Source organism: Lagopus leucura, unplaced genomic scaffold (assembly GCF_019238085.1).
Source record: "Lagopus leucura isolate 7727_CA_CO unplaced genomic scaffold, USGS_WTPT01 Super-Scaffold_702, whole genome shotgun sequence".
NCBI classification, from domain to species: Eukaryota; Metazoa; Chordata; class Aves; order Galliformes; family Phasianidae; genus Lagopus; species Lagopus leucura.
The window spans coordinates 581229-605272 of record NW_024962254.1 but is presented as its reverse complement, the minus strand read 5'-3'; the positions used below and the strand labels follow the sequence as shown (position 1 = coordinate 605272).

General features: G+C 42.3%; 1 protein-coding gene across 1 annotated transcript in view; it reads left to right on the top strand.

The window, feature by feature from the left end:
• The first annotated feature begins 1902 nt into the window (after positions 1-1902).
• Positions 1903-24044, top strand: part of GUCY2F (guanylate cyclase 2F, retinal) — a 42572-nt gene continuing 20430 nt past the window's right edge. The window contains exons 1-15 of the mRNA XM_042862453.1: positions 1903-1969; positions 3018-3527; positions 5450-5751; positions 6992-7346; positions 10037-10121; positions 13343-13439; positions 14173-14304; positions 14914-14994; positions 16171-16347; positions 17278-17434; positions 18748-18897; positions 20815-20963; positions 22745-22908; positions 23236-23428; positions 23550-23724. Of these exons, the coding sequence (XP_042718387.1) occupies positions 1903-1969; positions 3018-3527; positions 5450-5751; positions 6992-7346; positions 10037-10121; positions 13343-13439; positions 14173-14304; positions 14914-14994; positions 16171-16347; positions 17278-17434; positions 18748-18897; positions 20815-20963; positions 22745-22908; positions 23236-23428; positions 23550-23724 (2794 nt within the window). The remainder of the gene's footprint in view (positions 1970-3017; positions 3528-5449; positions 5752-6991; positions 7347-10036; positions 10122-13342; positions 13440-14172; positions 14305-14913; positions 14995-16170; positions 16348-17277; positions 17435-18747; positions 18898-20814; positions 20964-22744; positions 22909-23235; positions 23429-23549; positions 23725-24044) is intronic.

The window sequence follows — 24044 nt, the reverse complement described above, 5'->3', positions numbered from 1 at the left end:
GTATACAAATAAAAAGACCTCCATGTCAACTACTTTTTAATCTTTCATTGTTAGATGCCTAACTCAAAACATTTTCTGTTTCAACATAGGATGTTCTACTACTATAAACATCCCCTAGAAGTGAGCCTGTGATGGTACAGCAGGAGACTTTGAAACTGCTGACACTGAATTGAATTCACTGTTGCAATGCCACTGTCAGTACAAAAGTAGAGACAACACTGAATATGTTATATATCATAGAATCATAGAATGGCTTGGGTTGGAATGGACTTCAAGGATCATCAAGCTCCAACCCCCCTGCCACAGGCAGGGCTGCCAATCTCCATATCTAATATTAGACCAGGCTGCTCAGGGCCCCATCCAACCTGGCCTTGAACACCTATTTTGAGTTGGAAGGTACCATTAAAGGTCATCTCAAAATAGGTATACTTGCATATACATACACATGTAAATTAAACTTTTACTTTCACACTCCTAGATGCACAAACTTGGTATAATGTCATTCTTTGATCAAAATCTGGTGTGCAAGCTTAATTTGCTGGTTGCATACTAAGCAGCATCCTGAATACAGGCTTGAAGTTTGCATGCCTTTTGAGCACTTTCCAAATATGAAGCTCTTTGGTAATTCCCGATAACTGTATCAATCATCACTGAAGCAACTTTCTTAGAACCTTCCTGAATCATTGCAAGGAAGTGAATGAGCAGAAGGAAATGAATGGAGAAAGATGCTCTGCCCACTGCAGCTGAGTGATTTTGTGGCTTCCTATAATCATTAGTCATAAAGGGAGACCTACTACTGAACACATACCAAGGAGATGTATGTAATTTATACGGCTTACTTGAAGTACTGCTGAAGGGTTGAGTTAAAAATGGCTCCTTCTAGACAAAGTGCTGGTCCTATAACCTCAGCTAAATTATTGTAAGGGGCTCTGTACTGTAGCTATGGCAGGTGTGGCAATGTTCAATGTCTCTTCAGTTTGACAGTTTCATTGCCAGGTCCATTGAGGAAGGAATGAGTCTGCAGGGGGTTACTGAAGGGAGCTGCAGGGAGAACCCTATAAGGTCTGGGAAATAATCAATAATCTTTTGCTGCGAATGTAAAAAGCTCTGTGTGTGTCATGAGGGTACCAAAGCAAACAAAAACATGAAACTGTAAAACATCAGTAGTATGGTGGAGCCCAAAAGCAAATATTCCACTTAACCCAGACCTGAAATAGCTCTTAGCTCTGCTGCTTTCAGAGCACAGGCAGAGCTATCACTGCTGTGGTGCACAGAGGCTCAGCTGTTCTGCAATGGGCAGATCTCAGGAGATAATCCCACTAATCCAAGGGCAGAGCTTTAAGATGCCATCCCTACAATCGCTGAGTTAGATATGAGTAAGTCTTTGCACAGAGACTGTTTTGAGGGAGACAGCTTGGGAGTTCTCTTCACTGAGGGACCAAGATCTTGGGATGATGCATCTGAAGTCATGAAACCATGGAGGAGAAGCATGTTCCTGACCAAAGGGGGCACAGGAAACTATTGACACCACATGGAGCATCCAAGCAGAAGTGTCCCATGAAAACCACGAGCTGAAGAAGGTGAGCACCCAAGCACATTTACAGGGAAAACTGGCCACACATTGCCTCTGCCCGGGGCAGGAATCATGCCCAAGGAGAGCCATCACCATCAGTAAGAAGCTGCTCTGCTCCTTGGTGGCTCTTTCTGGAGACCTCTCCCCATAGGGGACCTCTGGATGTATTTATAGCATCTTCTGCACTGCAGAGCTCTGCATAGCATCTCTTGGAAGCTGGGGATCCAGGATAAAAATACTTCTCCAGTAATGAACAGGTAGGGTGGTAAGGGACAAGCTACTTTTAGAGTACAAAGCTGTTTGGCTCAGCAAATTTTCTAAGCCCTGGGATGACACTGTCAGTGGTCGATGGAGAAACTGTTGTGGGTTTCAGATTTCTGTGCCTGGATGTGAAAGGTAAGGTTTTTACTCCCAACAAACATCCAGCTCTGGGTCTTTAACCAAGAGTATTTTATGCCAAGAGTGAGCACAAGGCTTTTGCCCTGGCAGTTGTTCAGCATTTTTATCTATATCAAGTCATAACCCTACTTTTCCCTTGTTTTGTGATTACCTGTTGATGCCTCTTTCATTTTGCCAAGACTCTGGCAAGTGAGACAAGTTTGTCCTTGAAAATCTTTTTCAGAAAGTTTTAATATCTTATGCATTTATATATACATCTGTAAGTACATGCATATATGGATCAGTACGTGTGTGTATGTATTTATGTGTATGTGGCCCCTAGCATATGTTCAAAACTCACTGAGGATTTGGGATTGGCAAAAGGTGCTGGCTCAGTGCATTTCACCTTCTTGTGTTCTTACCTGTGTGTTTATCTGTGTGATTTGAGACATCCTTCCAAATGGGAAGGATATCTGGGTTGTGTTTTCTGCTGCAAGCAGAGTCTCTCTTCACTGGCTCATTTCAAAATATATACCAAAATATTTTAGAACATTTTTATTAAGTGTGCAGTTCAGGACTATGGGAAGTTAAATTAATAATTTGTATGGTTGTCTGTGTGGTACACTGGCTTTTTGGGTGCTTGTCCATGAGTTTATGCAGGTTCTTGGCACCTCACACTCTTGCACCTTGAGAATTGTTGAGTAATTTGGACTGATTCAGCTGTATCTACATGCACTGAAGAAATTTGTATGCAGGAAAGCAAACGTAATCTGCTTTTCTTCCAGCAGCTGGTATTGCTTTGCTTGGCTTCCTGAAGAACCCAGTTTAAGTCTCCCCATTTGTAAAGCAATGCCCTTTCTCCTACTGCGTTCCAACAGCTTGCTCTGGGGGCTGTCACAGCACACTGAATTGCATCACATCAATAATGAGAATCGAAGGAAGCCATTTTTCCATGCTGTCTGGGGGGTACTGTTGGGAATAACCATACTTACCTCCTCAGCACATTGCTTTGTTTTTAAAATCGGACTGCTTGGACCCTGGAACTGTGATCCTTTCTTTTCCAAAGCCTTCCCCCATGCTGCTGCCAGGTTAGCAGTAGAACGAATAAGCAAAGACCCTTCAATAGATCTTGGCCAGAGGTTGGATTATGTGGTCCTGCAAGAAGAGTGTGAGACATCAAGAGCTTTGGTTAGATTCATTGACTTTGGAAAGACTTTCTCAGCTTTCATAGGACCTTTGAACCCTGGCTTCTGTGAAGAGGCTACATATTTAGTGGAAAACTGGAATAAAGCCATCTTCTCATGGATGTGCATCAACTACAAACTGGATTCTACCACCCACCACCCTGCGTTTGCCAGAACCCTGCCTTCTCCAACCCGAGTTTTGTTTACAATAATGAAATATTTTCAGTTGGCCCATGTTGGCATCATTGCTTCCAATCAGGCAGTTTGGATGGACACATCCAACAAGTTAGCGAGCGCACTCAGGAACCAGGGGCTGCCTGTAGGCATTGTTACATCCATGGGTAAGGGAGAAAAAGGCATCGAAGACACTTGGAACAGGATCAAAAAAGTTAGTGGCATTAAAAGTAAGTATTTCAAGTCCTTTTTTTATTTATTGTTATACTTCTTTCACCATTGTTATCCAGTGGGCATAGCCTAGAGAATGAAATTTTGAGGCCAAGTAGAATTTTATCTAAACTTCACAGAGGCAGAGCTTCAGGTGAAAGAATGCTGGGCATCTTGTGTTTGATGGGGATAGAGTAAAATGGTCCTCTACACCATCAAATTATGGGTAGTACTTAATATAGATGGATATCTGTACATGACCCTATCAAGTGTAAAGAAGGGTTTGTAGGAAAGCTTTATATTGTTAATGTTTTTGACTATGGATTATCAGAAATCTCATGCTTTGGAAATGCTGTGTCCTTGGTACCAGTGTTCAGTGAGGTATCAGAGGTGAAATCCAGTGTTACACTCACTAGCAGCAATAAAAGAGTCTTTGGTATAACACCAGTATGGTAGAATCATCTGTTTTCTCTTGAGAAAAGTGAGTAAAAGTTTTCTTGGCTCAAAGCCTCTTTAGGAGGTCTGCAATGCAGCTCCAGTCCTGGTTGTATACCTTTGTAACTAGCTCTGCAAATCCAGATGATGTTGCATTTTAGCTGTTTCAGCTAAGAAGGGCAGCAAGGTGCTGTCTAACTTGAAGTGTTATGAGAGTTCAAATCTGTGCTGGAAACCAAATCCACCTTGGATGAGTTAATCTCATCACCCTCACAACACTCTATGTGAGTTAGGGATGATGGATTGCTTTCATAACCATTGGAAGAAGTAAGTTCCACTTCAAAGATGATTCATCTGACCAGTTTATACTCCCTGAAATAGTACGTGATAAATCTCTGCCTAGACATATCTATTTATTTCCTGTAATTCAGACACCAGGGGGGAATAGAAGTCTCCTCTTCGGTGATCTCCAGAAGTCCCTGGTTGTGGTGCTGGGCACCGCACTCTGGGTGGCTCTGCTGGAAATGTTCCTGGGCACAGGTTAGACCAGAAGGACCCAGAGGTTCTTCCAGCCTCAGCCTCTCTGTGATGCTGTGCTAGAGCCAGTGAGTACTTTGAAAATCCCATTACACAGATAGGTATTTCACCAGACATTGGGCCATTGACACCACGTCATAGAGTCATAGAATCATAGAATGGCCTGGGTTGAAAAGGACTACAATGCTCATCCAGTTCCAACCCCCTGCTATGTGCAGGGTTGCCAACCAGCAGACCAGGCTGCCCAGAGCCACATCCAGCCTGGCCTTGAATGCCTGCAGGGATGGGGCATCCACAGCCTCCTTGGGCAACCTGTGCCAGTGCCTCACCACCCTCTGTGTGTGAAAAACTTCCTCCTAATATTTAACCTAAACCTCCCCGTCTCAGTTTAAGATCATCTCCCCTTGTCCTATCACTATCCACCCTCATAAACAGCCATTCCCCCTTCTGTTTATATGCTCCCTGTCATTTTGTGCAGACAAAAATGTAGACTCTGGTATGGTCTGCTATGAACCAGTTGTAAAACAAGACAGTATCCAATCGAAAAGCCATATAGATAGTGGCAGGATCAATGGATAGAGCCTGGGCACTGCTGATGACTGTGTGGACTATGTCACCTCAGGGCACATAAAGAGAAAGATCAGGTCTCAGTCAATGACAGCAGAGGGCCATCATTACACTGCATGTTATCCCATGGCTCAAGTCTGTCAAAATTTCTCTGCAGTCATCCTTCTGTATGACTCCAGGAACAGGTAATGCTCACAGCCTCATTTGCTAGATGTTGCAGACGTGCAGAGATCAAACAAGATGAGCATAATTCCCAACTTCTTTGGCTGATTATGTGGGTAGGGGACCATTAGGATACAGAAGTTCAGACAGCTCTTTCACTGGAGGGAGCTATTTAATTTTGAAAAGACCAAATGGATTAACAACAATGTCTGTGATCCTTATGTTTCAGTTATCCTTCTGTGCATGCATTCTGTGCTCATTGGAGGGGAGGAACAGGCTGCCTTACTCAAAAAAGCACAGGAAATGGGACTAACGGATGGAAGATACATCTTCATTCCATATGACACTTTACTTTACAGCCTTCCTTACCCAAACAACTCATTCTATGTCCTCGACAATGACAGAAAGCTCCAGGAAGCTTATGATGCTGTGCTGACCATCACACTGGAGTCTGGAAACTGGACATTTTATGATGCATTCAGGGAAGCTAAAGAAAATGGTGAAATAGCCAGTGAGATAGAAGATACACAGGTAAACATTCTTTTTCTTGGACTTCAATAGGATGTGGTAATAGAACATATGGGATAGGCAGTAGCTACATAGAAAGGATAGTCGAGAGACAGCCCAGATTTTACGAGCTTGTATTTTGAGAAAAATATGGTGAAGGTTGGATGTAAACTGCGTTTGCTTTGAAAATAAAATTCTATTCATTGACTGGCAGTCAGTTAGTTCAACTGTAGCACCATGATGGGAATTTAAGAGAAAGGATTGTCTCTGAGGCTCTCAGATTAGTTTTGCTACATGCTGACTGCAGTTAACTCAAGATGAAGCAATCTCTCTTGAAGTAGATAAAGTCTGTGGATATTTTAAGGCACCAGAAAAGAAGCCCATATGCCTGATAATTTGTGTGAATGCAACAACACGATGCATTTAGATGGAAATGATTCATATCATGGAAATCAATTAATATCATTGCTGCCTCGTTCTTCTTAGCCTTTGTAAGATGAGAGGCAATGGCCTTAAGTTGCACCAGGGAAGTTTCAGGTTGGATATTAGGAAAAATTTCTTCTCAGAAAGAGTGGTAACAGATTGGCACAGGCTGCCCAGGAAGGTGGTGGAGTCACCATCCCTGGAGGTGTTCCAGAACTGTGGAGATGTGGCACTGAGGGGCATAGTCATTGGGCATGGTGGGGATGGGTTGGGGTTGGTCTAGGTGATACCACAGGTCTTTACCAACCTAAGTGATTCTATGAATCTAAAGTGAAAGTTATGTTTCTTAACATTTTAGGACAACTATTTCAAAGTCTATCTAAGAAAAGACAGTCAGATTCTACCTTGTAGACTTCAGAAGGACAATTGGAGAATCTGTCATGCTGATGAGATGCTGGATTCAGCTGTGCTCATCTTCAAATCTATGATCTTTAAAAAACTGTAAGCAATTTTAAGGCACAGTTTATCAGATCTGCATGGATGTCTACTTCAGAAGGAGATGGTTCATGCCTCAAAAGCATCCATTTCTTTTCCTTCTTTGTAATAGGAGCCCAGGTTAACCATATTGAGTGTAGGATTCTTCACTGTAGGTGAAATACCCAAGTCCTCTAATATATCCTCCTAGCTATCAGTCTGAGATTTCATATGTCAAATCTGGAGAACAAAACCAGGTGTCAATCCTTGAGTTTACAGCTAAGGCAATGTGACATCTTTTGATGCAAATGTCAAACTAGAGAATGACAGCACTGTATTGTGACCTTAATTTCTCCTCTAACTTCAGGTTTCTCCACTCTTTGGGACAATCTATGATGCCATTTACTTCATGGCACTGGCAATAAACAATGCTCGAAGGAAAGGAGTCTGGATCTCAGGAGCTAATATAACAGAGTACACAAGAAATGTCAGTTTCCATGGATTTAGCCACTTTGTAGAGACAGACAGCTGTGGGAAGTGGCTGTGCAACTATGTGGTACTAGACACAGATGGTCATGGGAGCCAGCTCTCCCCAACTCACTTGCTGGACATGTCTTCAGAGTCTGTCAAACCCCTAGGCAAGGACATTCACTTTCCAAGTGGAACCCCACCAAAGAAAGACTGCAGCTGTTGGTTTGATCCAGATGTTCTCTGCTCTGGAGGTAAGAAAAACAAAGTAGTATGGTCAAATGGCTCATACCTCTTATTTATTTCATCTTCTCTCTTGCTCAGAGCGATTGCCATGTAAATTAGATCTCCTCAAAGAGGAAACTCTAAATCCAAGAAATCCACATGAATCTGACTGGTTATCATGCTAACTGGCAATCCTATGCAGAGATCCTACTATTGATCTACAAGACTCCCTTATTGTTTTTAAGTCAATAATGTTGTTGCCATTCTTGTGTGCTTGTGAGAGTTTTCCAGATTTAACAATCAACATCTATCAATTTGACAGCAAGTAATGTATGTCAGAATAGCAATCAATATATACTAGCAGCTCAACCCAGCACTCTGTCCTTGTCCTTCTGAGGGACAAAGTACTAAAAAAATTTGTGTTACGACGGCCTTCTTAGGCTGCACATCTGCAGATGCTCTCATCATTACCCCTGGCTAACCCCAGCTTCCTTATGCAGTTTGGTAAGTGGTTGGAAGAGCTCACCTTATCAAAAAAAAGAAAATAGTCATTACTCAAAATAAATTGATTTAAAGTAGGCAGCAGAAATGATCACTGAAGACAAGAGCAGAAAAATCTTTCCAGGTTTGCTGGACTGGGTACTGGCTTTATTTATTGTTTTTAATTTGAGGCATTTTTTAATTAACGGGGAAATAACTCTCAGGGGAGGATACTTAGCCTCCACTTAACATATTTATTTATAATAACATACATTAACTCCTGCTCTTCTGGGATATGACTTAGACAAACTCAACCACTTCTGCATAATATTTCATTCAGCAGCTGAGAAAAATGTTCCTCTTGGTTCAGCCATAGCTGGTTTAAATCACAGAATCATAGTCATAGGACATCCTGAGTTGGAAGGGACTCATAAGGATCACTGAGTCCAGCTCCTACCAGTGTAACTTCATCGGAATTGGAGATGTACTGATCTTACAGCTGCTGATAACCTACAGAAGAGGCAAATCCAGTGCTACCATATATCTCTCATTGTCTCTTGGAACAGTATAGCAATTCAGATTCTCTCTGCAGTCCACAGAAAAATCCCATTGATTTTTAGAGAGATCAAATTCCACATTCGCACCTTTACAAAAGTATAAACCTCTATGCATTGTCAGTGAAGTGGTGATTTATTATTATGCCTAATGTTTCAGAGAGCAAATTTTGTGACTGGAATTGAACCCCGGTCCCAGTCTGTCTTCTGTATAGTTTTAGGGCTGGAGGAGGTGTGGATGTGAAGCTGCCAGTGTGATAAGAGAGGGAGAGGAGGTCTGGATCATTCCCAGGTAGCTTCTGAAGATTGGATGTTTGGAGAAAAATTCTTCTCAGAAAGAGTAGTAATACATTGAAACAGGCTGCCCGGGGAAGTCATGGAATCACTGTCCTTGGAGGTATTCAAGTAATGTGGAGATATGGCACCCAAGGACACGGTTTTGCAGGCATGATGGGAAATGGGCTGGAGTTGGACTTGATCTTGGTCTTTTCCAACCTTAATGATTCTTTGATTCACACATCCCGATCCTTCTGGATCAGAGGCATGTCTATGGCAGCCCCTTTGTCTCCCAGGATAAATGCCACCAGGCCTGCCTGGTGGGATCTTCCTCAGTCTCATACTCAAGGTCAGAGAAAGCTTTCCTGGAGAAAGCTGGCCTGGTTTTTACTGCATACTGGCGAGTGAAATTTTGGTCTACACCTGTATACAGTCTGTAAGGTCCTGAAATGGTTATGTAGCATTCACTTTCTATAGCACCTGTATTTCTTCACAGAGGGAGGTGCATTGGTACAGTTCCAGGCTGGAAGATGGAAGCAAAGTGACTTGTTTGCATGATTACAATCAGGGACTGGAGCCATGGGCTGAAGCAGAAAGTGAGTCCAAATCTGGAAGGAAAATTATACCAATTTTCACGCAGCTTTCACTGGGAAGCTCTGTCTCAGTGCTCCCAAAGTGGGCTGTAATTTAGATGCAAGAGAGACTTAGAGTCATGAACTTTTTATCAACCCAAACTTGTGCATGCTTGTTTGTGTTGAAGGATCTCTGAACACAGACAGGATAAAATAAAAACAAATAGAAGGCAGAAGAGGGAAAGACAGCAAACACTTCCCACTGGAATTGAGCTCATCCGTTCATGTCAGCTTCCCTTAGCACTCTAGCAAAGCAACTCACGAGCAAACTGTCTCCAGTACTTTCTGTCAATGAGCCCATTGAGGAAGAATTCAGCCTTCTCTCCCTTCTCTCTTCTCTCTGAAAAATCCCAGATGGACTGATGGCTCACACTGGAGGTCAGTTTGGTACCACATGATAAAGCTTTTTCAGTGGTTCAGTTCCTGAAGAGAATAGGGTCAAATGTTCAAAAGTTATGAACTTTGCAGAAGCTGTCTCTAAAGCATATCTCTTCCTTGTGAGTCTGTATTTAATCAATGAAAAACTGGGGCTCTGGATCTGGTATAGAAAAAAAAGTGCATGTAAGTATATAACTAAAATAGTTTCATGCAGATAAAATCAGCATTTGTATATCCATAAATTAACAACAAATAAGGATTATTTTCTAACATTCCTCTAGGTGAATATTTGACTTTGCAGTCTAATGGTCTAATGTTGGCAATTTTAATGCTATTAACTAAATCAAAGAGGTTTTCTAATCCACTGATTTATTCTTTTTTTCACATCTCTTTGCGCAGGGATTGAGCCTACAATCATGATCTTGGGAGCAATGCTGGTATTTGCCCTGGTGCTGTGTGCTGTGGGCCTGGCTTATCTCATCAGGTGAGAACTGCAGAACATTGTTGATTCAGTGCCAGTTTTACTTTCTGTGGGAGGCTTACACCAGCACTTTGGAGCATGTGTTGAAGGTTTGATTGTGGTCTTTGCTCTCCAGAGAAACATCTCTTCAGTTTATTGATTGTGGCTTGAACAGAGTGGGCATTGGTTCTCCAGCCTCAGGAGGAGCCATTTCACACTTAGTCCAGTCCAGATTGCTGTCAGCTGCTAGAAGGATTAACTGGATGATAGCTTTGATGCATAAGGAAGATTACAAACACTTTGGAAGTGCGAAGTATGCCGTAGGAAAACAATACAATATAATACAATAAGAATCTGCCTTGAGAACATCAGGGTGGTGATGGAGTGTGCTGCCATATTAAATGCTTTTTTTCATGCTCCAGATCATTCTTCCCTTCTTTTCTGCCCCTAATATGATTAATCGATTATGATTATGTACAAAACACAGGTTGATTGATCCTTTGTCCTTTGTGTTAAAGAGAGGCTCCCTCTAGAGAGGATTTGGACCAATTAATTAGAATACATTTTTATTATCAATCCAATTCATTTCCTATTATGAGATGAAGCCCTGTTTCCTGGTCACTCACGTTTCATACATATTGGTTGGAGCATGAGATTTGCTCTGAAGCAAAAAAAACAGTAATCAGTTCCACCAGTTGCATAAATCACACTTGTGTCCCAGCTTTATGTCCAAGGTGGAAGTGAGCCAGCGTGGAATTGTTGGGTTGCTCCTTGGCAAGGACAGTGTAGCCATAAACCAATGTAGTCCTCCATTCCAAATCCTCCCATGGGGGAATCTGTCTGTCTGTCGGACAGATTGGTGACATTTACGTGGCACAAGACTGAAATTAGAAGGCGTATACTCAGCAGCAATGTGTTTAACAGAGCAAGGCTCCCATATTATCCCATCCAGCCCTGCCTGGCAGATAATCCCCAGAGACATTTTCTCTTCACTCCTGAATCATCCCTCCAAACCTAGATGATTATAAGGCCACCCAACAAGCACCACCCCAACAGCTCCACTGCCTATGACGCACAGCTGCTTCTGGTTTGTTGGCCACCAGCCTCTGCAATTACACAAATAAAAGGCAATTTTTCTGCCTACTCTATGTCTAAGCTGTTCTGCAAGTACCAGACTGTGCCTGGGAAGGCTTAGTCGTGAGTAAAGATGTATGACCATCTGCAGAGGGAAATAAAATGTCTAGCATGACTCAGACAGTGATTTATGTCAGAGAAGGGCATGTCTGGGACTAAATTTAAACCACAGCATGGACTGAGTTCATAAGGGGGAGCACTGGTCTAAGCTCTGCCAGGGATCTGCTGCATGACCCTACATGAGTCACTCCGCTCTCTGTGCTCTGCTGTGGGAAGCAGAGTGCTTTCCTCCATGCTTGGGGGAGAGGATGTGAATGATGGAGCAAGGTTTTCAGGAGGACAGCTGAAGGGTACATGAATGATGAGCCTTTTGTGTGGAGCTGACTTGGGTGGCTTGGAACAAAGCACTTAGAGAAAGGTGATAATAAACAAGCCAAAGTGATGTAGATGTATGGGTGAACTCTGAACTCCAAAAAGCTGTGCTATTCTAAAATGTCCAGAGTGATGCATGCAATGAGAAAGTAAATCGTTGCGATCTGTGGGTATTTTACAAAATGAATCCTTCCACAATATGGTTAGTAAGAGGAATCCTGCAGCCAAGAGGATCAAATATGCTGTTTGGGAATAGTTTTAGTTGTCTTAGCAGATGATCAAATATTTGCTGGAGCATTAACAGAGTTCTCTGAACAAAAAAAATGTGATAACGGGAGCAATGGGATGCTTTCCTTTTCTTTCTCTGAAGGTGCTTGATGAATTTTTTACTGTCTTATAGATAGTATGTTTTGTGCTCAGTGTTAGACCAGGCCTTCAATGAAAGACTGGGTTCAAAAAAACAGTGTGTGACTTCAGCCTCTTTCCTGGGTCTTTAAAATGTCCGTGTGGTGGGTATTTGCATCAAATGAATCCCAGTGAAACTCTGAGATATTTAATATTGCTTTGTGCAAGCCTATCTGAACTAGCCCATGATCATACAGTCCTTACCAGTGTGTCCTTTCTTGCTGTGATTTTTTCTGCCTTGTCAATTCTAGAGAACCAAGTAGCAGATAGTACCTGATAAGTGCATTGAATTGTCTGTCTTCTCTGTGGCAATTTTGCAAATCTAGAAGTCTATAAAGGAGTCCAGAGTCATCTCTTGGAAAACAGCAGCATCCTGGGGATGTGCCAAAAGCACATTTGTCCTGTGCTGCACAGTAGGCATCCTGTCTGGCTCAGATCCTGCAAGTAGATCTGAATCAGCAGTCTTCTGCTTTATCTAATCACTAATGACGGAGAAGAAAAGCACTGTCTCAGCAATGCTACTTCCAAGACCTTCACGCTGCATTGTCATGCACAGCAAACTGCTCATCCCTTCTAGCCTTTCCTTCTGTATGTTTCTTTACAGGGCAGATAGACTGGTCCATTAAAACCTAATATTCTCTCCTGATGGACAATGAAAATGAAAATTAAGCAAAACAAATTATGCACTGCATATACATCCAGTTTGCACTTGAATCACAGAATGGCTTGGGTTGGAAGAGATCTCAAAGCCCACCCAGTTCCAACCCCCACACTCCTGGCACAGACTACTCCTTCCCACAGCTGCTCCTTGACATGGGCTCCCCTCTCAGGTGATTCCTTGTTTCAGCTTGGAATGCATCCACCCCAGAGCCAAGCACCTCACAGAAAAGGCCATTAGTGGCACTATGACTTGTAAGTGGTATTGACTACCACTTGTAAGCAGGCTGTACACTTGTGAGCAGATTGACTCAAACTGTCTGTTTGTGATGAGATGCTTTGGGATTACAGCTTTGACTGTCTGTGATTTGGGCAGCCCTTGTTGCATTAGCGGAAGGATTTCAGCCAAGTCAGGTCATCATGCACGCACCCATGTCCAGCCCTGAGCCACCATGCTGCATATTCCCTGTACTACAATGAGGCCAGATATCCCTGGAGGCATTGAAGACCAGGTTGGATGGGGCCCTGGGAAGCCTAATTTAGCAGTTGGCAACTCTGTTCATGGAGGGGAGTTGAAACTTGATGTTCTCTGAGGTTCTTTCTTTGATTCTATGATTCAGTATTGTAAATTACTTACCTAGCTAAAAGTCATAACTGTGGCTCTCCAAATCTCCCAGGCATAGCATCCTGAACAGCCAGTTATTCAGGGGTCCTAACAAGATAATACTGACACTGGAGGACCTCATCTTCATTAACCCAGAGCTGCATAAAAAGGTAAGTCTGTCCACACATGCAATTGATCTGGAAGGACATTCAAAGATAGGTTTGCTTGTAGTACATTCATACCCATTTCTCTATGCTTCATTTCCCCCTTCATGTCGAACAGTTTCCCATATGCTGAGTGGTTTTGAATTTCAGGTTAGGTGCACCCAAAAAAACAAAATCAAAATCAAAGCCATTATATTGTAAAATAGTACCCTTGATTATGTTCATTCTAGTAGCTGGGGCTTATTATTTGTTCCTAGGGTTGGAAAGTATAACACTGCTTATATCCACATAGATAAACCACCTCACTACTTAAAATGTTTGCAACCAAACTACTTACTGGGAATGCCTCCTGGATTGTATTGGCTGGCTCCTTTCAGCTCTGAGTATTGTTAGGGGGAGTGCTATTTGGCACAGGCCAGACCTATGCCAGTCATTTGGACTGCTGTGAGGCCATCTCACTCCTTGGGCTGATGGCACAGTTACAGGCCTCTTGTCAATGCCAAAGGAGAAATTATCCAGAGGCCAGCTCAGAATGAAACCTCTCTCCTCACTTCCATCACCTAAAGCATTGCTGTAGTGTTTCCAGATACTACTTACGAGTATTTCAGAGGTGCTATGGAGAGTTTGGGAGTGCAGGAAACCTTACTAGCATGGTGACATGAATGTCCTGGGCAGAGCTGGAGTGGAGTTTTACCTCTAGAGGTGTTAACTGTCTTCCACCTGCCTTCCTTGCATCCAGAGACTAACACTGGACAGTTTGACTGATGCTAACAGTGTAGCTGAAATCAGAAGCCAGAAATCCACAATCCGCTCTGGTTCTTTGAAAAGCACCGCTGCCACCCACGAAACCTCCAATGTGGCTTTGTATGAGGTAGGTATGGACACAGTCAACAATCGACCACTTTGGTTTACTGGGCTATTTAAGTGGGAAAGTCTTCAGCCACAGTACTGTAGATGCCAGGGTATGGGTGCTGCTGATGGCCCAAGAGGGTGATGAAATGTCTTCATCTCTGGAGACATTCAAGATCAGTCTAACTGGGGCTCTGAGCATCTGCTTGAGCTGTAGACATCCCTGTCACTGCAGGGAAGTTAGACCAGATGACTTTAAAGGTCCTTTACAACTCAAATAATTCTATGATTCTACAGTAAGCTTCTCCCAAGCATGGAGCTACCAGTGTTTGAGGTGACACACTGACTCTTGTAGTTATGTGTGGTTGAAGTATTCAACAGGCAGCATCTCTGTTAATACATAGCGTTGCCAAGTCTTGTCTTTATTGAGATGTCACCACCTAAAGGCACTGTGAAGAAGCTTTCTTAGAAGACAAGTGGCGACATCTCTAATAAGGACCTTTCTTGCAAGACACAATCCAAATATTTTATCCACTTTTAAAGTCAAGGATCTGGAATTCAAACCTAGGTGTCAATGTTAACTGTTGCTCAGAGACTTGCTCTGTCATTCACCCACCTGTATTGTGGACAGGGAGACTGGGTATGGCTGAAAAAATTTGAGACGGGAGCAATTCACCACCTGCGACAAAGCTCTACCAGCATCCTGAGGAAGGTAGGGACGGGGGCTGCCTGGGCATGTGGAGAGAAGGTTGTTTGGGGCAGGAGGGATGGGTTTTGTAATGGAAGAGAGATTTTATTCTCTTTGTTTCCCTTTTATATCTGTTGAATCATATTGCACGACTGTCACTAATTCTCTCTTGGTTAAACCTATTGGAATGGAGAGAGTAGGATTGCATCTCACAAACATGACCATGGCCAGTGAGTGGCAAACCCCACCCTGGGCCTGATACTTCAGAGCTGGTGCAACATTGAGGGTATAAAAAGTCCTCCAAGTAAAGTTGTCTGCAAAGGCAGAGTGGTCTGGGGGAAATCATCCCTCTCTGTATCAGGGCAGGGTCATTTACTGGTAACTATTTTATGTGTTGTTTGTTGACTACCTAACAGTGCACAGATACAGTGGGATTTGCTATGTATTTCCAGCTAAGATTCTCTTTAGAAGTTCAGTCTTGCAACTTATTGACTAACAAGCAAACACATTTGTTTTCCATATTCAAGGCCATTAGCTGTTGGCAACTACTGTTAACACAGGAGTAGCATTATAGAAACATAGCAAATTTACCAGGGCATGTAGCTGATGTCACCATTGATGGATGACTTTGGGTATTCTAGGCATTGCTTTCCAGATCAAACCTGAGCTGAAGCAAGTCCCCATATGCTGAACTCAATTTATCACAGCTAAGTCATTCTGTCCTGGTGACAGGTCCAGGTTGACTAGAGAAAAACGAGTTACTGTTCAGCTTACTTTCGCCATCTTGCTTTCTTTGTCTTAGTGGTTAGATTAGAATGAGCAAAGATTTAAATAGACAAAAGCAAGTGGCAAAATGTTTGTGCCAGAGGAGGTTCAGGTTGGATGTTTGGAAAAATTTATCCTATGAAACAGTGGCAGTGCATTGGCACAGGCTGCTCAGGGAGGTGGTGGAGTCACCGCCCTGGAGGTGTTCATGAACCATGGAGATGTGGGACTGAGGGATGTGGTCAGTGGGCACGGTGGGGATGGGTTGGGGTTGGACTTGGTCATCACAGAGGTCTTTCCAACCTTAATGATTCTATGATTCTATGATCCTGGTGTGAAAGGCTGTTTGGAAGCATAGGAATGGTAAGAGCTCATGGTAATTCTAAGCAGATGTCTAGCTGGCTTGGTCTCCTGTGATTCACTGTTTTGTTTCAGATGAAAGATCTACGTCATGAAAATGTGAATCTGTTCCTGGGATTTTTCTCTGACTGTGGCATCTTTGCCATAGTGACAGAGTACTGTTCCCGAGGAAGCCTGGAAGACTTGCTGAAAAATGAAGATATGAAACTGGATTGGATGTTCAAGTCCTCCCTCCTGATGGATCTAATTAAAGTAAATCCATTGCTCCTGCTGAACCCCGATCTGCATGTGATTTTTGTATTACCATAGCTATTTAATCCAGGACTGTGGGATTCTCAGACTAATGTAATGCAGGGAAAGCCAATATGAATATAATTATATTGTATACGCTGGCCTTTAATGGAAACCTCTTATTCTTATTTTGTTACATCCACTCAACAGGATGAGAGGTTAGAACTACCCATCAAGCTGGAACTGATCGCCTGGAACCATTAATCTGATGACATAATCCTCCTTCCTGAAGTCCCTCTCTTGACATAAATCAGAAATGCTTCCAGCATGGAGCCAAACCATAGAAATCTCCTGTCATATGATGGCTACATGCATAGTCACTTTGCAGGAGTGCTCGCTCATTTCCAGATACATCCCATGTGTTTACATCCCATTAAAGTGAGCTGGGGTCATGGGAAGGTGGTTTGCAGAGGGTTTACTTGCAGAACCATGCATGAACAATGTGATCTTCCTCCTTGAGGATCCTTGGTCGTGGCATCCATCTCTCATTGCCTCTGTTGCTTCTCTTGACCTAATAATCATTGAGTATCACTTGTGTTTACCTTCTTAACTTCATCCAAGAGTACAGCTCCTGGGCACAATTGCTCCTAAGGCTACAAAGGAGGAGGCAGCTAACTCATAAAGGTGCTAGTGCTTTCCACTATTACAGCTAACTCAAATTCTTATTTCTAATCAATTTTTAAAACTTTTCCATTTTTTCTTGGGCTGATTAATGCTGGTTGTGTGGTTTGGATCATTCCAGAGTGTGGTACCTGAACCAACTTTTGCATTTGCCATAAAGCCAGTGCTGTATTTGATGCTCTCCCAGGTGACTGGTTGACTCAGTGTCTCTGAATCCTAATTGCTAATACAATCTCAAGGAACTGCCTCAGTCTCTTCTGTATTTCATAGGGAATCAGGTATCTGCACCATCGAGATTTTGCCCACGGACGTCTGAAGTCTCGTAACTGTGTTGTGGATGGACGGTTTGTGCTGAAGATCACTGACTATGGTTATAATGAGCTCTTGGAAGCCCAGAAATGCCCTTATGTTCACCCACCCCCAGAAGGTAGGTGGCATCAGGAAAGATTTTGGGGAAATATTTGCCTATTGATTTAGTAGATGTTTGTGCTCATGCAATTGCAAGCCAGTAGCCATGTGAGATCTTTGTGCTCAATCTCACAACATCCAGGAACTTGTATGCAGTGTACTGTTGTAGGAAAGAATATGAACAGTTTTTTCAGACTTCCTAAAAGCTAATAGCAGAGATTTTATTGTAAGCAATGATGGAGCATAAGCTTGTTGTAGTTGGGGAAGGATTTAAGTGCATCTCAAATCTGAAACAATCCTGAATTGCTGTGACAGGTGGAATTGCCTCCAATCATGTCTTTGAAGTTTTAAGTTAAGCGATATGCAAAGAGCTTTTTTTCTTCTTCTATCTGAAACATAGGATGATACTGTACTCTTTGAAATAGACCCTCTATATTCCAGTCACCAAAGGTTGCTACATGACATTCCCAACACTTGGGGCTGCATCTCATGGGGTCAGATTTGGAGATTTTGATTAAATTTCCTTCCATGTGAGAAGAAATTGGCAGTTGTTGCCTTGGGATCATATGACAGCCTTGCAAGCTGGTTTCACGTGGCATGCAGTGCTTCATTCCCTCTCTCATTGGATTTGTTTCCCACATTTCCAGTTTCTAAGTTATCGCAGTTGTCAGAAGACCACTCTTCTCCTCCCTTAGAGATGTTAAAAATATCACAGTACTTGAAATGTTCTTTATTCTCATTACCCACAGTTGCCAGGTTAACAATACCCCAGATTGAAGAAGAGGCTGATGAGGCTGGCTATGTTTTAACTCTGCTTTTTTCCACTTGAAGTAAAGAATTATGAAGATTTATTGTATTTCATACTTCTGTTACTAAAACTGCTTTCATCTGAGAATAGTTACTTAAAGTATTTAATAAGCTGTTATTTTATTAAAGAGCAACACCTGTAACAAGACACCCATGCTTTAGCACCAACATTTTGTCTGAGTGATGCTTTTCATACAGAAAATGAGTTAAAACTTGACACTGGTGAGATGACTTCTTACGTAGAAGTTCAAGACTGGTGTTATAGAATGTAAGTTGTTGATACAGCAAAATTTAAAGAAAATAAAGACAGTGAAATTTGGAAAATTCACATTGACTGTATGTAAGCATAGTATTTTGGGAGCATTGCAAGAAATAAAAAGACCTGATCTACTAATCAATGATGTATGTTCCATCCCCTCATCAAATAACTGAAATGAAGGACGCAGTTCATAATTGGGAATATCACTGAAATTAACAGCAGTATGGGCCCAAATATAAAGAATCTGATGCTCTTGATTTGTTTAGAATTGCTCTGGACAGCCCCTGAATTGCTGAGGGACCCAGACATGCGCAGAAAAGGCACATTCAAAGGAGACATTTACAGCTTTGCAATTATCCTACAAGAAGTTGTTGTTCGGGGCCCACCGTACTGCACTTCAGACCTCTCAGCTGAAGGTAAGCAACAATTTCTGTTTGTTTTTTAAGGCTTTACACAGAAAACTCGCAAAAGGTCTAGTCAAGCCCCTTGGATCAAGTGTTGATGTGGAAATGATGTCTCATTCTCATGACCATTCTTGGTGGAGGGGGGAAAAAAAAAAAAGGCTGTTTTTGTCAAAACATCCATAATGAACATCAAAATGCATACTTCTGACCTCAGACTCTTTGAGTGACTAATCACTCCTATCAGGGGTGTTGGGACAGTGGGTCACCTCCCCAGGTGCTTCAAAGCTGTCCAGCTCTGCTGTAGCACTTCCAGTGCCCTTTCACTCTTGACTTTTCGTCATGGTGCAGTGAAATCTGTCAGCAGAATTTTTCACAGCTTGGAAATTCCCTTGCTTACCATCCATCGTTCCTTCTCTGTCTGTCATAAGAAGGGTGAGGTTTTTGAGCTATCTGGCTTTTTCGTATTTTGTTCATCTACCCATCTATTTTTCCTTAATTGATTCCCCATTTAAAGAGTTTCTCTCCCCTCATCAGAGATCAAAGTGATGCATCATGACTCTGATGACTTATGCTGAAGTCTGCTAGTATCAGAGCTAGCATATAGGTAAATTTGTTAGAAATTGCTCGTGGTATAACTCTCACTGGTTCAAATCTTGTTGAGAATGCATGGGAAGAGCAAATACACTCAATCAAGTTGACATAAGTACTTGGCTATAGAGGGGGTGTGAGCAGTCAGAAAAGAGCTGATTTCAATGAATGCCCATTTTAAAGCCCATTTTAGGTTGGACAGTCACCAGGTGGGGTACAGCCATCAGTATCTGCCAGTTCAGTGCATGGAAAATTGACAGTGGCCCAGGCTGCTGCAGCAACACTATGACAGTGGTAACTATGGTGCAACCTGCTCTGTAATTCGTACCTGGACCATGATGTGATGGATGATGTAAATTGCAGGTGTTCTCCCAACTAGCCTCACTGGGCAACCTCCAGCAGATGCTGAAATGCATTCTAGTTTCCTGACTTGATAAAATGATGAATTTCTACTCATTTCTTCCTAATCCTCAAGGAGCTTTCACTCATGGTGTGAACTTTAAAACTGTCTGAGGAAGGCATTTCCCCTTGGCTGCCCCTGGAAATGTTAGGGCCAAGTGCTTTGTTTAGTTCATTTGGTGGAGACTGGTGGGATGGCCTAAAGGGCTTTAAAGTAAACTGTCAACATTGGAAAGCTTTAGGTGCTCACGGTAACAGCTGTGGAAATGCAGGGTCCCTGCCAGAAAGAGAGTGGTTTTCACTTCAGATGACTGCTCAGAATTTCACAAAATGAAACCTTCAGAAACAATCACAGTTGTTGTATTTTAAGCAAGAAGATAGAGTTCTACCTTTCACTTTTTTCAAGGCACAGTTAGCTCCCTGAAGGTTACTCTCAGTCTAAATAGCAGAGAGTCAGGCTAAAAAGCAATAACAAAACCCCACTGCCTCTCAGAAATCCTCCTACATACTATTTCCCAGTTAAAGATGAAGTGTCAACGGCTGGTATCCTTCCTGTCTGGACTTGGCTGTAACCCTCTGCTGTCTTAGAGGACCACAAATCCTGATGGAGAGAGTCAGAGGCAATTTCATTAAATATAAGCCTGTAGGCTCACACATACCCATCTGTCACACAAGCTTCCTTCATCCAGCCACTTTATTGCTTGTAACCTGGCTCTCCAGGGACAGGAAGGCAATTGAATTGCTTGTCTTGTAAATCCTCCAAGAGACTCCTGACAGAGGAAATCAGAAATCCCCAGGCTCGTTTGACACAGCCATAGAAGCGTGAAGAATAATAGCATCGATGAAGGAATGAGCAAGAAACAGATGAAAAATCTCATGTCTTTCACCCTCACCAATTGCCTCCATCTCTAATTGTGCTTTGGATCCTTCTCTTTGCCACAGAAATTATAAAGAAGGTGAAGAAACCACCTCCCCTGTGCCGCCCAAACATAGCTCCTGAGATGGCCCCCCTGGTGTGCATCCAGGTAATGAAGCAATGCTGGGTTGAAGCTCCTGAACGACGTCCCACCTTTGAGGAGGTATTTCATAAGGTCAGTGTACAGAGAACAAGGTGCAATTCTTTATTAATATTTAGCAGGAAAGTGTTTTTTGTAAGCAAGCCCTCAGGAAATGATTGAGAGAACACTAGAGCCTTGTCTTTGCTGTTGGGTTATTTTATAGATTGTGGCATCTAGATGCTTGTTTTCATCAACTGTGCCATATCTACACCATATTCTGAACTTGGACTTAAGTAGGACTATAATATGGGCTGTAACACAGGAAAGATATGGGCCTGGTGTATTCACATTTGTGATATGCCTATCCTGATGGTCTCACAGAGATAAAAAAAAAAAAGCTATGAATTATCATGTAGCTTTCAGATCAATATGTTGTTTCATCTTCTGAAGTCTTGAAGAAAACTTCTGTATTTTTTCTTGGTTACAAGAGTTCCAAAACTGAGTGATCTTCAGTGCTAAAGCTCTTTGGCCTGGAGAAGAAGCAACTGAAAGCAGATATGAAAACCTTGCATGATATTTTGACTGCTATGTAAAAGGTGATTAGGGGATAATTGTTTTCCATTTCTATTGCATAGTGCAAGAACTGGAAGCATCAAATAAAATGATCCAGACTCCAAGCAAACAAAAAGAAGTGCTTCTTCACAAGTTACATATCATCTAGGGCTATTAAACACAAAAATACAATATTTGACATCAGAAATCTCTGTGTTGCAAAATGGTGGATTTTGGGAACATATTCTGGAGAAGTATGATTGTGCACAAGTTCTGTTTGAACATCTTTTCTGGACATCTGTTACTGGCCACTGGCAAAATAAGCCTTTTGTCTGATCCAGTAATACTGTTCCTATGTTGTTTTAAGATCAAACTAGATAATCCAATATCCATAATTTGCACCTTCCAATTCTGTTATGCTATAATTGATTTCACACTCACGTTATTCCATTCTTGATCCTAATGAAATATTTAAAACCACAGATGCTCCAAATTGTCCCAGAGCTCATTTTCAGGTCAAGAGGAGCAAGCATAACTCAGTGTGGTGGCATGCAACAGTGCACATACATGCCTGTGTACAAAGGCAATTTAAGACCAGTAAGACAAAAGTAAGTATTGCCAATGCCCTAGCAACACTGACATCATCACTTCTTACAACCACCTGTCTCAGGTGACAAGTGATAAGACATAAGGAAATAGTCTTGAGTTGACCAGAGGATGTTTAAATTGGAAATAAGGAAACATTTCTTAATGGGGAGGGTGGTCAAGCATTGGAACAGGATATCCAGGGAAGCTCAGGAAGTCTGTGGAGTCTTCATCCTTGGAGATATTCGGGAGACATGTGAACATGGCACTAAAGGGCATGGGTTAGTGGTGGGACTTGGTAGGTCAAGACGGTGCTAGGACTTGATGATCTTGAAGGTCTCTTCCAGTCTAAATTATTCTATGACTCTGATTTTATGATTCTACAGCCTGGTCAGAAAGAATTTATTATGGGACAAATGAGGGTGCAAACCTACAGCATTGTAAGACTCCAAAAAATCTCTCATACCTGCTTATCATCCCAAGGGAGGTGGTGCTTCACTTAACCTTCACAAAAAGACTGCAGAGGAACAGCTTGTCCAGGCAACTTCCATAGCTAGTGGTACAAATTCATCATCCATTTTGCTTCTTTCTCTGTTGCAGAAGTTTTGCCATTGAGGAGGTTAGTCTTTAGAACTGTGACTTAAAAATAAAGTGCTTGCTTTTTGTTCTTTTCCAGGCTTATAGTGCTACAGTGAGGTAATGAGATAGGGAAGTAACTCTCCACTTTGATTTTCCAGTTCAAAACCATCAACAAAGGCAAAAAGACCAATATAATTGACTCAATGCTCAGAATGCTTGAACAGTATTCAAGCAACTTGGAAGATTTAATCAGAGAGCGGACAGAAGAGCTAGAGATTGAAAAACAGAAAACAGAGAAACTCTTATCACAAATGCTTCCTCCGTAAGTACTGGTATTTTAGATGGCAAAAAGCCCTTGGTGTTATATAGCTAGACTGGACAAAATGTTTCTCCCAAATTGAGTAAATTTGCAGGGCAGACCTCCAGTTTTGACAAGCATCTTTCAAACAAAGCAAGAAACTTCCATCACTGCTTATTACAGCAATGTAAGTCCTTCTATTTACTGGAAGATCCTTTAGGTACGCCAAGGCAAGAGTGCCTGAGCTCTTGGGCTTGCCACAACAAGGGCATTTGCTCTGTCACCCTTCCTTCTGTTATCATTTTGAATCAGCATTTTGTCCTGTCACCTCTTCTTGTGTTACCATTTCAGATCAGTAGCAGAAGCCCTCAAGACTGGTGGCACTGTGGAGCCTGAATATTTTGACCAAGTCACCATCTACTTCAGTGACATCGTGGGCTTCACAACCATTTCAGCCCTCAGCGAACCCATTGAAGTAGTTGACCTCCTGAATGACCTTTACACTCTGTTTGATGCTGTTATTGGAAATCATGATGTTTACAAGGTGAGGGGTACCCAGGAGGGAGGAACAAACCATCTCTGAGTCACATCTTCCTACAATTTGGTTCTACTGCTCTTTCACATCTTCTATTTCTTTGCTTTTTTGATGCTGTGGCATTTACTAGGTAGAGACCATTGGAGATGCCTACATGGTTGCCTCAGGGCTTCCGAAACGGAATGGAAACAAGCATGCAGCTGAGATAGCCAACATGTCCCTAGACATCCTCAGCTCAGTGGGAACGTTCAAGATGAGACACATGCCAGACATCCCCCTCAGGATAAGAATCGGCCTGCACACAGGTAGGCACCTAAAAATCAAAGAGCTCCTGCAACTGTATTTCCAGCATTGAATGCCTTCTCTTTGCTCACCCCAAAGCATCTTCCCTTAGAAGATGCTTAACAACCTTCCATAGCAACAAGGTCATTAAAAAGGAAGTGCAAACCCAAAGTAGAAAAATGGCTCGGTGTTGAGTAGAGAAATTTTGTATTCTGTTGCTGTCAGGAGCTACATCAGAAATGTTAGTCGCAAAGGCTGCATTGTTAAGTGTGGATTTTTATGTGCTTCAGAATCTTTGCTGGCATGATACGGAGACATATATATATATAGAATCAGAGAACCG